The following is a 13,355-nucleotide window of genomic DNA, read 5'->3' as shown; positions in this document are numbered from 1 at the left end:
CAGTCAGGGCACATGCAAGAATCAACCAATGAAGGCATAAATAAGTGGAGCAACAGACCGATGTTTCTGTCTCTCCTCTCTCTCTCTTTCTGTCTCTCCCTTCTTCTCTTTCTCTCTAAAATCAATTTAAAAAGTTATAAACTCCTGTACAACAAAAAACAGCATTAAGGCCGTGGAGGCAGACTACAGACTTGGGGGATATATGACACATCAAACTGACAATTTATATCCAGATTGAGATTGCAAAGGGGTGGCAGGTGGGAGTTTCTTTGGGTGATGGAGCAGGTAATTTTCGGGGGGGGGGGGTTACATGACTCTACACACATGCCAAAATTCACAGAGCAGTACACTAAAAGAGTCAATTTCATTATATGTTAAAATAAAATTAAAAGGAATATTTGTCTCATTGTTAAAATGATGAAATGGTGAGCAGTATTATAATCCCTTAATGGTAGATGATACTAGGATAATTATCTTTTATTGACCTAGCTTTTCGGGGGACAGACCTAGTTAGTACATCTTTCCTCAGTGCCAGGTGGGCAAAACCATTGCTTTCTCATAGGAAATCTGGAATCACAGAGCCAAGGGGGAGGGAGCTGACATGCAGCCAGGATGGACTAGCCACAGGATCCTACCTGGGAGCCAGGCAGGCAGCACAGGGCATGTTCCAGTCCCAGGAGGGTGTGTTTTGGGCTCTGCTCCTCTGGTTTCCCTCATTTTGTGAGTCTGAAATGGACAAGGACGGTGCAGAGCTGGGCTGCAAATGCAGGCATGACCTCCTGGGCTGGCTGGGCCCCTATCTCTGCTGGACTCTGGTCAGGCTGTGACCAACACCCCCTCTAAGACCCAGCAAAGGTGGCAGGAGTGATAACCCCTCACCCCACCTGTCCCACCAGGCTCTGACTGCCCATTGTCACTGAATCTGATAAGAGACCCCACCCCCACAGCCCCCACAGCCCCTACCGTCCCCATAGCCTGGCTCCCACCAGGACTCTGTGTATATAAGTGCACCCTGGGGGCTGAGCACCACAGAGGGCAGTCCTGACCACGACCAGCTCCAGGTCCAGCTCCAGCTCCGACATCGCCATGTCTCTGACCAAGGCCGAGAGGACCATCATCATGTCCATGTGGGGCAAGATCTCCACACAGGCAGATGCCATTGGCACTGAGACCCTGGAGAGGTGAGTGCCAGACAGGCTGGGATGGGGCCAGGTAGGTGACAATGTGGGGTGAGTGAGGACAGGGGACAGTGAGGAGGGATCAGTGAGTTTGAGTAGAGGTGGGGAGGCGTTGATGGTGGTCTGTGAGCAGGTAGATGGGGAGGGGCGATGAGGACTGTGCCTCTCACACTCTGCCACTGGACCCAGCACACAGGCCTCCACAAACATGGGCGGAAGGAAGGGAGGGAGGAAGGAAGGGAGGAAAGCAGGCAGGAATGAGTGAAAGATGGGGCAGCGAGGGTGAGATAGTGCTCTGCTACACTGGAGCCTGGGGCGACAGGATCCAATACTGATTCTGTCTTTATTTAAAATTTTAATATTTTGTTCAATGTGATTTTTTTCTTTTTTGCATTAATATTTGTTTTTAAATATGTCTTTATTGATTTCAGAGAGAGGAAGGGAGAGAGAGAAACCTCAATGATGAGAGTCGTCGTTGATCGGCTGCCTCCTGCACGTCCCCTGCTGGGAATTGATTCCCGCAACCCGGGCATGTGCCCTGACCGGGAATCGAACGGAGAGCTCCTGGATCCTAGGTCGATGCTCAGCCCTTGAGCCACGCCCGGCCGGGCTGCATTAATATTTATGTTTTAAAATATTGCGTTAAAATACGATTTACCTGACTGCTGGATTTTCTGGCGCCGCTTAAGTCTTGCCCTCGAGGCAGCAGCCGTCCTGGCCTCACCAAGGTCCCGCTCTCCCCCCCACCCCACCCCACCCCGCGCAGGCTCTTCACCAGCTACCCCCAGACCAAGACCTACTTCCCACACTTCGACCTGCACCCCGGCTCCGCGCACCTGCGCGCGCACGGCTCCAAGGTGGTGGCCGCCGTGGGCGACGCGGTCAAGAGCATTGACAACATCGCGGGCGCGCTGGCCAAGCTGAGCGAGCTGCACGCCTACGTTCTGCGCGTGGACCCGGTCAACTTCAAGGTGGGCGCGGGGGGAGGGGGGTCCGGCCGGGCGGGACGGAGGCGGGGCCGGCGTGCGAGGGGGAGGGTCTGGGCGACAGAGGCTCGGCGCCCCCAGCCGAGAGCACCCAGCCCGCTCCCGCCCCCAGCTCCTGTCCCACTGCCTGCTGGTCACGCTGGCCTCGCACTTCCCCGCGGACTTCACGGCCGACGCCCACGCCGCCTGGGACAAGTTCCTGTCCGTCGTGTCCAGCGTCCTGACTGAGAAGTACCGCTGAGCGCAGCCGAGGGGCCCCGGAGGCCAGGCTGCGACCCCTCCGCTGCTCTGGGGGGCCTCCCTAACCCCCCGCCTCTGGGAACTCCCCAATAAAGGAACGAACGAAATCCGCGCCTCCGTGCTCACTGCGGCTCCTGGGGGGGGGGGGGGTGGCGGGTGCACCTCTGGGTCTCCTGGCGGGCTGCAGGAATCCTTTGCGCCGACCCCAGGGCCTCTCAGAGGGCAGGTCGGCACCCTGGGCTGGAGGGCACTGGAGACCCGGGCGGGCGGCCGACAGCGCGTCCTCGGGATTTGGGCTGGGGCAGCACCAGAGCCCCCTGGCGCCGCTGGCTCTGCCGGGGGCGCACGGTGTTTCCACCCTTTCTCCCTTGGAAGTTTTCCTGCGGCCTGGTTCACGCACCAGGAAGAAAGGCGCGGTGAAGGCGTTCGCTCGTTTCCACTCGCTCGCTCTCTCCCCGCCCTGCCAGGCGCAGGCCCATCGCCTCTGCCATTAAACATTTGTTGGCACATAAGACGCCCAAGCATTTTTGTAGAGCAGCGATTTTTAACCAGTGTGCCTTAACAATTTTTAAAACATGCAATACCTGACTATTTAGGCAGGGGCACTGATCTCTTTTTCCCTCGGTTGTCAAATTAAAAAATGACAGCCCTAGTCGGTGTGGCTCAGTGGTTAGAGCATGGCCTGTGGACTGAAGGGTCTGTGGCTCGGTTCAGGTCAAGGGCACGGACCTCCCCACCTCTGTTTGCAGGCTGGGTCCCCCACCCACTCCCCGGGCCTGCAGGAGGCAACCGATCCATGTGCCTCTCGCATGGATGTTTCTCTCTCTCTCTCTCCTCCTTCCACTCTCTCTGAAAAGCAATGGAAAAAATATTCTCTGGTGAGGATTTAAAAATCAGAAAAGGGAAAAGAAAGCAATATAACGGTGTATCTATGGCGTGGTAGCTTTTCTGCAAGAAAGAAGGGGAAATAGAAACATGTGTGGGTGCACATTGCATGTGTGCATTTGTACACGTGTGTGTGTGTCTTCATAGCCTTGTGTATGTGCCCGTGAATGTTCACGTGTGTGATTGCTGATCTTTGAGAGAAGAATCTATGGAAGGACAAACTGGAAATGATTACAAGTGATAGTGCCAGTGGGAATGGAGAGGTAGGACTGGGGAAGGGGGGGCGGATCCTACATAGTTTTAATCTTTGAATCATGTAAATATTTTCACCATCAAAAATATAATTAAAAAGAGCAAAAAATGAGAACCCCCAAACTGAAAACCAATTTAAATGAAACCATGTAAGAATATAGTAATATAAGAAAAATCAGAAATATCAGAAAAAGTAATATCAGAAAAAAAGAATTGTTTCAAATGACTTCTGAACACAGTACCTTGGCTGTGACCAAAAGAACTGCCAAGACATCCTAACATTCGCTCAGTGGTTTATTGGCTGCAATAACACAGATATTGTAATTTCATAAACATTTATTTGAAATATCTTCAAATTATCAAAAAAAAACTGCAAGAATAAGACAAAGACGGAGCAATGGTGGCTGCTGGTGGGAACAGGGGTTTTTTGGGGGTGATGGAAATACTCTAAAATGGGTTGTGGTGACGGTGGCACAATCTGTGAATATAGTACCATTAAATTGTATGCTTCAAGCGGGTGAATTGTATGGTCTATGAACTACATCTCAATACATTTGTAAAATAAAATAAGACAAAACCCTCCCAAGTACTGTTCATTGAGACCCCCTGATTTTAACATTTCACCACACTTGCCGCCACTCGAGGGTAGGATCAGACATGATTTCTCCTTAATACCCTTGTATATCTTGTGTATTTCCTAAAACCAGCAAGAACACTTGCCTGTGTAGCCTGAAAGCAACCACCCAAATCAGGACGACACTGATCCCAAGCCCTTGATGCACAGACCCCGGCACACGCTGTCCTCCCCAGTCGCGTCTCTTACCTACCCACCATTGCGCTTTGCATTAATCTCCTTCCGGCTCGCTCTTCAGTCTTTCCCTGCATGATCTTAATAATCTTGAAGAGTACACGCCACTTAATTTGTAGAATGCCCCTCTGTTTGACTTTGTCCGATGTTTCCCCATGAAGAGATTTAGGTGATGCATTTTGGGCAGGAACATCACAGAAGTGACGCTGTGTCTGTGTCGACATCCCATAGAGCTCGTGCTATTGAATTGTCTCTTGACTGGCATAGTCACTTTGACCAGTTGAGATGGTAGGTTTCTCCACTGCAAAGTTATAAGTATTTTATGCTTTCTCATTGACAAATAATAAGTTTTTTAACAGGTGAAGCTTTGAGACTATGTAAACATCCTGTTCTTTTTTATTGGATTTATTGGGGTGACATTGGTTAATAAAATTATATAGCTTTCAGGTTTACAATTCTATAACACATCATCTGTATGTTGTATTGTGTGTTCACCACCTCAAGTCCTGTCTCCTTTCATCACTGTTTATCCCCTCATACCCTCTTCTACCTCCCCCCACTCCCCTTTCCCTCTGGTAATCCCCATGCTGTTGTTGGCTGTGTCTAAGAGTCTGGGGAGAGGGGGTCGCTTAATTCGTTCACCTTTTTCCTTCTAACAGCTGTCAGTCTGTTCTTTATGAATCTGTTTCTAATTTGTTTGTTAGTTTATTTTGTTCATTAGATTCCACATATGAGTGAGATCATATGATATGTATCTTTCTCTGACTGGCTTATTTCACTTAGCACAAGGCTCTCCGGGTCCATCCATGTTGCTGCAAAGGGTAAGGTTTCCTTTTTTACAGCTGAGTAGTAGTCCGTGGTGTAAATGTACCACAACTTTTTTATCCACTCATGGGCACTTGGGCTGCTTCCAAACCTTGACTATTATAAATAACACTGCAATGAACATAGGAGTGCATGTATCCTTTCCAATTAGTGTTTTGGGTTTCTTTGGATACCATCTGTTCTTTATATAGTTTCACCCATGGGTCTTAGATTCACGGATGGTTCTTGCCTCCATCAACTGTTACTGCGGTGGTTGCCCAGTGCAATTCTCCACCATTTCTTCATTCTTATTAGTAGGCAATCTACTGAAAGGAAAAGCTTCTCCTCCATTTTTAAATGTACATCATATTAACTCATTCATTCCCATTTTACTCAGTGGGTTATAATCTACTGCCAGTCATTATTTATTTTGATCCTAAAACTGTCCCTGATTTGGACAGTGGGAGTCCCTTCAAACTGGCTACTGTGTGTCCTTTGGCATGTCCCCGTGGTTCTTGGAGTACATTCTCGATTTCTTCTACAGGAGGTTCCACGCTCACCTTGAGCTTCCGGTGCACCAGCCTGAAGTCAGCCGCTGCTCCACAGAGTTCTGCTCCCTCCCTGGGGAGGGTGGAGTTTGTGAAGCAAGAGCTGGGAGCCGGGTGTGGTCGTTGCTATTGGAGTGTGGCTCCTGCTAGTCACCTCAGTGGACAGAACTAAGGTATATATAAAGATATGCCCACATACACATAAATAAATAAGCACATATATCTATTCTATATGTGCCTAAGTATGTTCGAAACCGTGACCTCATGCCAATATCTCTAATTCCAGTCCAGCGCCACGTGATTTACCCTTTTCTCCCTATCCATGGTTTTGCCTCCCTTCTGCAATAGTGAGAAACCTGCTTCCCATTGTATTCAAAATATTTACTTATTTGCTCAATTCCCTCAGATATTACCAATATCCCAATCAAGCCAACTTTGATTTCATAATTTTGAAATTACACTAAGAGATTCAAATGCAAAACCCACTAAAATTGTTATGATTTAAAATGCTTTTAGTTAAAAAATATATCAAACTTGAATTGGAAATATCATTGTAAACTAATGTTCTAAAATATATATGGCATAGTTCTGCCCACTACTAAAGTCCCAGGAGAAATGACACCCAATAGCAACAATCTTACCAGGCACCCAGATCCTGGTTTCTGACTTCTGTCCCTCACTCAAAGGAACTCTGGATGTCTTTGGAGAAATGGCTGATTCCAGGGCCAGGACAGAGAAAGTAAAGGTGATCTGAAATATATATTCTTGTTCCAAAAAGTAAGGAAGTATTCACAAAATTATGGGATTGTACAAAAGGGCATAAGCCCAGCAAGAGGGGCTCCCACTGGCAACATTTGAGACAATTTCAGCATCAAAAAATTAACTGTAATTGGCCCTGGCCAGCGTGGCTCAGTTGGTTGGGCATCTCCTGTGTACTGAAGGTTTGCTGGTTGATTCCCAGTCAGCGCACATGCCCAGGGTCAGGCACATGCCCGTCTTCAAAATGGATCCCGGGTAAGGGGCAGGCAGGAGGCGGCCAACTGATGTTGCCCTGTGTTTCACTCTCACATGGATGTTTCTCTCTCTCCCTTCCTTTCTCGCTAAAAATCAGTCAAAATATTTTTTTAAATTGTCGAATAAATTAATTAAACTTTATGATTCTAGCCCTGGCTGGTGTGGCTCAGTTGGCTGAGCATTGTCCCATGCATATATAGGTTGCCTTTTCGATTCCCAGTCAGGGCACATGCCCAAGTTGCAGGTTCGATCCCTGGTGGGGCACATGTGGGAGGCAACCGATCGATGTTTCTCTCTCACATCGATGTTTCTCTCTCTCCCTCTCCCTTCCTCTTTCTAAAATCAATAAGAGCATATTTTTAGAAATTATGATTCTATAGTGTTATCAAAAAGAGAGGGGGAAGCTTTACCACTAGTGGAGTAAGAACTTGCCACCATCAACAGTTTTCTATAAAAACTGGGAATGAAAGGAAACTAATTAAGCAAAAATCCTACCTTTTAGAGCAACTGTTCTTCATCCCCAACTGATAAGAAAACTCTCTTTACAGAATAAAGCCAGCTAATTAATATAGAAGGAATCATAAAATTAGAAAGCTACAATTCTATGATCCCAAATAAAATAATGGATTCAAGGAAGATTATCAATGATTGCTAAAACCATAGAAGTTTGTTGGGAATAGAGTAGTTCCATGGTGCCAGAATGATTACTCCCAAGTTACTAGCTAATTGCAAAGAGGGGAAAGATGCCTTTACTATAAAGGTATCTGGTGGTTCCCTCCTTAACCAAGTGATTAAACTTGGCATCACCAATGATGAGCAATCTGACATCCCATGACTCCTGGTGTCGTGCAAGTCCTTAGCATCACCTATAATGCTAGTCAATAAGTTCTTTTTTTCTTGTGATTAAATATGAGGAACATAAAATCTAGTGAACAACTAGGTGTCATTTAGTAAACCCGCAATATTGTACAACCATCACCTCTATCTAGTTCCAGAACTTTTTTACCAGCCCAAACAGAAACTCCATGCCCTCCAGGCCCTGGCAACCACTCCACTTTCTGTCTCTATGATTTTGGCTCTTCTGGATATTGCATATAAATGGAATCATACCGTATGCAGACTTTTGCACCTGGCTTCTTTCAGTTAGCGTAATTTCAAGGTTGATCCTTGTTGTAGCATGTACCAGAACTTCCTTTCCATAGCTGAATAATATTTCATTGTAGGATATGCCAAATTTTGTTTATCCTTTCATTCACTGATGGACATTCAGGCTGTTTCCACCTTTTGCTTATGTGACTCATGCTGCTAAGAACATTCTCATATAAGATTTTGTGTAGACATATGTGTTCATTTAGCTTGGATATACACCTAGGAGTGGAATTGCTGTTCAACTTATCGAGGAACCACAAACTGTTTTCACAGGGGCTGCACTATTTTGCATTGTCAGCAGCAGTGTCTGAGGGTTCCAATTTCTCCACATAATTACCAGTTCTTATTTTGCTATTATTATTGTTGTTGTTGTTGTTATTATTGCAATCCTACTGGGTGTGAAGTGGTACTCCACTGTGGTTTGGATTTGCATTTCCCTAATGAGGAATAGAGTTGAGCATCTTTTTGTGCATATCTTTTTTGGAGAAAAGTCTACTGAAGCCCTTTGCATATTTTTAAAATTCGGTCGTCTTTCTGTTGTTGAATTGTAATAGTTATTTCTATATTCTGGGTGCAAGTTCTTTATATACATATATTCGGTTTGCAAGTATTTTCTCGCATTCTATGGATTGCTTTTCCATTGCCAAGTACTCACCTGGCTCTCATCAAGCCTTTAGCTCTGCCTTCTAGCGTACAGGAAATGCATGGATAAGGGAACCAGCTAAATAACACTTCAGGGAAACCATCAGACCAATCCAAAATGTGGACCGCTCTACAGGACAGCTGGTCTGGACTCCAAAAGGTCACTGAAATGAGGACAAGGTGGGTGAGGAGTGAAGCGCTTCTGGGATAGGAGAATAAAGAGGCACCTAAATACTACGTGTGAACCTGTGTCACATCCCAACTTGAACAGGCTTGGGGGATGAATGTGGAAATTTGATGCCAAGGAATGTTGTTAGTTCAGTTAGGTTTACAACAGACTTGTGGTTGTTTCTGTAGAGACAGAACTTCACGATGCCCACCACACACTTCCATCTTGTTGGGAAGGAAAATAAACACTCAGATAGATCCCTATACATGCTGACAAGCCAAGGTTAACAATTACTGTATGCAGGCGCTGGAAGTAGAGGGGATCGCCATGTTACGCTTCAACTATAAGGTCTGACCTCAGTGCTACCCGTCTCACCCTCTCTCTCTGCCGAGGCCTCTGCCCCCCTCAGGGCCTTTGCACTGGCTCAGTCCCTCTGTACTTGCTACTCACACTCTCCCCCAGTCGCCTCACGGCTTATCCTTCCAACTCCTTCAAACATTGGCTCAGACTTACCATCTCGGTGCCATGGTCCCCGGCCACCTTAGCTAAAGCTGCACCCGTCTCAGCAATAGCCGTCGCTCCTTCCTGCCGGTCCTCTCTGGCGTCAGCGCCGTCCAGGCAGAGGCCACCTGGAACTCTCCTCGCTAACTCGCTGCCACCAAGGAGACAACCCCCCATGGGGAACCGTGGGAGCCTGAGTCAGAGGGTTAAGCCAGGTGTTAGGAGAGTGGGCCCCAAGGAGGAGGGCTTTGCTCTGGTTGGGTGCTGCCCAGAGGTGGGAGCAACCCTGTGCCCGGGCATCTCGATCATGCTTCTCTCGGCCATGAGAGGCGCGGGTGGCGGCTGGGGCTTGCCGTGGGTAAGGCAGCAGGGTCGCCCACCTTAGCCAGGGCGGGGTGTCGGCTATTCCGTGGTTTGGACAACCCACGTTGTCTCTGTTTGCACAGGGATCTGCTTTGTCTCGAGCATCACAGCCACAGGTGGCCACGTCTCATGTCCGTGTCCTGATTTTTTTTTTTGTTCAACAGAACACGGGCTTGGCAGTGAGAGCCCGGCGTCAGGGGCTGCTTCTCTCTCACCGGTGCACTTATGTGCTGCAGTCTTTCTGTACTGCACACCTCCACCACCAGAACAGCCGCTCCAGAGCAGGTGTTTCTGTCTGTTTGTCCCTTGCTGTGTCCCCAGCTGTTAGAGCTGACTGGCACAGGACAGGCGGCCAAATGTAATGAATGAAGAATGAATGGAGCTTCTAGGGGTGTTCAGCAGCCTGCCCAAGGCGGCTGCTGCCTGCCTGGCTTTAGGGTTTGGGGGTCTCGACTCTGCAGACAGGCTCTGTCCCAGGGAAGGTGCCTGACGTGGGTCCCCTTTCTCTAGGGAGGACTCTGACCCAGAGGGACTCGTGTTCAGGAGTGTGGCTATGGGTGTGGGGTGTGGGCCCGTGGGCCTGCCTGTCCTGGAGTTGCCTGCCAGGAGCTGGGCCTTTGGACTCAGCGTGGGGAAGAGACCCAGGGAGAGGCCTGGGTATGAGAAATCTCTCTCCTGAGGCCCTAGCACCACCTCCAATGAGCTTTGTGACCATGACCGGCCTCTCCTCCCCTCCGGGCCTTGGTTTCCCCATGGCCCCAGGTGTCTTCAGGGACCCTTCGCATTCCAAAGAATCAGTGCTTGTTTGTGCTGGTGAATCGGAAGACAGTGTGTCAGAGCACCACGAAGACGGGTGTCAGCTCCTTGCCCACCATCAGGCAGTGCCCACCCTGCACTCCTGGTGCTCCTGGCCCTGAGCTCAGTATCCGGGTGGCAGGGTAGACAGGACCATCAACTCAAGGACCTAACCTGCTCCATTAAGTTGAGGCATAAGGACCATTGACTCACTCTACAAGTGCTTTGAGGGTGCCTGCTCTGGGTAGTCCTAACTGTTTGGGATGCTTGGAATATACCAGTAAATAAAACTGAAACAGCCCGGCCCAGTGTGGCTCAGCGGTTGAGCGTCAACCTAGAATCCAGGAGATCGGGGTTCAATTCCAGGTCAGGGCACATGCCCGGGTTGCGGGCTCGATTCCCGTCGGGGGCGTGCAGGAGGCAGCCGATCAGTGACTCTCTCATCATTGATATTTCTCTCTCTCTCTCTCTCCCTTCCTCTCTCTGAAATTAATAAAGATATATATATATTTTTAAAACCCTGAAATAAAAACCCTCTGCTTTCCTGAGCTCACTCTCTAATGGGAAAAAGCAGCAATAACATTTTTTCTTTTTTTTTTCAGTTCTAATTTTTAAAAATGTATTGGGGTAACACTGGTCAATAACATTATGTAAGTTTCAGGTGTACAACTTTGTAACATGACATCTGTATACTCTGTTGTGTGCTCACCACACAAAGTCAAGTCTTCTTCCATCACCATCATTTGACCCCTTTTACTCTCTTTGTTCTCCCAAAAATCATTTTTTTCCTGTGGAAAAAGAAAAGTAGAGCAGGTGGGAGATTGGACAGTTGGGGGGGTTGCAATTTGAAACGGAGTGGGCATTGTGGGCCTATTTACGTGGTGGCATTTGAGGGAGTGGCAATATTAGGGAAGGAACTTTCGGGGGGGAGGCCCCAAGTGGGGTCCAGGAGGACAGAGGGCAGGAAGCAGGAGCGGGCAGGTGAGCAGCCATCGCAGCTCTCGGGGGGCAGAGAGGAAGGCCCAGGAGGATCGTGGTCTCTGGCCTGAGCCTCTGGGACTGGAGCTGAGGACCCTGGCGGCCCCAGGCTCCTGAGCGGGAGAGTAACATACAATGTCATGCGAGTGATCAGGCATGGCTTAGGTTTTGACATGTATACTTGCGATTTACTGACAAGGCCTAGAAAATGGTTAAAGAGTTACCTCTGGGAGTGAGGAGGTGAGAAGAAAAATTTTGTTTTTTTAAGCTGTACTTTTGCCGGGATTGCTACTACAATTAATGCATTTAGTTTTTAAATAAAAATCTAAAAACATTTTAAATACATGCACAAAACTTGTGTTAAAGAAAATGTAGAAAGCAAAGCCTGAGTGTGCGGAGATTGTGTGTGTGTGTGTGTGTGTGTGTGTGTGTGTGTGTGTGTGTAATAAGCCAAATTACAGAAATACACTCTTAGCCCATTTGACCAGCGGAAATGAACAAATAGATTCTAATCATCATGTGGGGAAAAGCTCACCCTTAACAACAAATAAAACCAGGTGCCACTACACATATTATAACAAGCAAATAAAAGTCATAACACTGAATGTTGGCCAGTCCGGGGAGAAACTGGTCCACACCACAAATCTTAGGGCTCAGTCCGGAGACAGAGCTGTTGATGGAGGTTCTGCCTCTTTCTCTGAGCACCCCTGGGTGCTTTCCATGAGGCAGCCTGGGAGGTGGCTGTGGGGGATATGTGACAGGAGGAGCTCTGCGCCTTCCCCCGCAGACCCAGGCCTGGGCTCTGGATTGGTCTGCAAGCCCCCTCTACCAGGAAGCCCCTAACTCCTGGTTCAGACACAAAGACAGGGCAGGCTCTGGGGCAGCGCACAGCTCGGCTCCCACCTCAGGAACTTAATGGTTTTAGTAATATGTGCTCACTGTGGAAGCCCGGTGAAAAATACACAAAAGCAGACAACCCTAACCCTAATCACTTAGGAACTATTTTTGCTACCGGTTTGGTGCCGTTCAATACGGCCCTTTCTTCTACTTAAAGAACACTATCATATTGTATGTCTAGTTTTCCCCCCTTCTTATTAAAAAAATCCTGTGTTTCAAAAAATATGTGTCTATGAAGAAATGTTTATTGTAATAAACAATTTTAATCAAGCTAGTCTTTTTTTAACTTCAAAATACATGCATGAAAATGCACCCTTTGCAAGAACACGTACTAACTAAAAGGAATGTATTAAGCACATTAGCGTGACTGCCTTGTGGGGGGCAGAGGGGGAAGGGAATAGACTGAGGGGGGAAGGAGATATAAATAGAGCAGGAGGGTTCTTGTACAGGCTGGGGTGGGAATGTGACTGATAGAATTGTAGGCTCCTGTGACCCCAGGCTTTGCACGAAGAATCCAGCTTCCTCCCAGTCTGGGTGCCCAACTTGGAGAGTCCACCCCAGCCAAGTTGCTGGGATACTTGGCTGTAGAGCCACAGACAGAACCTCACCCAGGTGAGGATGGGGTTAAACAGCAGAGGTGGGAGAGGGTCCCAAGCCAAAACTATCACTCACACCCTGTGACACCTGATCTGTTTCCCTCTGTGGGCCTCAGTCTACTTATTTGTAAACTGGTGCTCACAGGTGGTGCTACAGAAGCTTAAGGAACAGAGAATGCTCTGGGAGGGCCTTCTTCCATCACAAGGACAGGGAGGTAAGGGACAATTACTACAAAGGCCAGTCTCTGGGCCAGCTGACACATGGACCCTTAGTCCAAGCCTGGGCCCCTATCTCCTGGACCCTGGGCTCTGGCTGTGGCCCAAGGAGAGGGGCTGGAGTGATAGCCCCTCACCCCACCTGTCCCTTAAAGCTCTGACTGCTCATTGTCACTGAATCTGATGAGACCCCACCCTCAGACCCCTCCCCTCTCCTGACCAAATGATCACAGCCTGGCCCCCAGCCAGACTCCATGTATATAAGGGGACCCTGAGGGCTGAGCTCCATGGAGGCCAGTCCAGGGCCTCACTCAGCTCCAGCTCCGGCACCATG

At 48.4% G+C, this 13,355-nt stretch overlaps 1 protein-coding gene across 1 annotated transcript; it reads left to right on the top strand.

The window, feature by feature from the left end:
* Positions 1–1,041: 1,041 nt before the first annotated feature.
* On the top strand, positions 1,042–2,496 carry HBZ (hemoglobin subunit zeta). The gene is made up of 3 exons (XM_087815144.1): positions 1,042–1,181; positions 1,945–2,149; positions 2,277–2,496. Exons 1-3 carry the CDS (start codon positions 1,087–1,089, stop codon positions 2,403–2,405), a joined length of 429 nt encoding a protein of 142 aa, XP_087671270.1. The 5' UTR covers positions 1,042–1,086; the 3' UTR covers positions 2,406–2,496.
* Positions 2,497–13,355: the final 10,859 nt, after the last annotated feature.

This window comes from Miniopterus natalensis, chromosome 3 (assembly GCF_054644295.1).
Source record: "Miniopterus natalensis isolate mMinNat1 chromosome 3, mMinNat1.hap1, whole genome shotgun sequence".
NCBI lineage: Eukaryota > Metazoa > Chordata > Mammalia > Chiroptera > Miniopteridae > Miniopterus > Miniopterus natalensis.
Note: the sequence above shows the minus strand (reverse complement) of the source record. Positions and strands in the feature narration are given on the sequence as shown.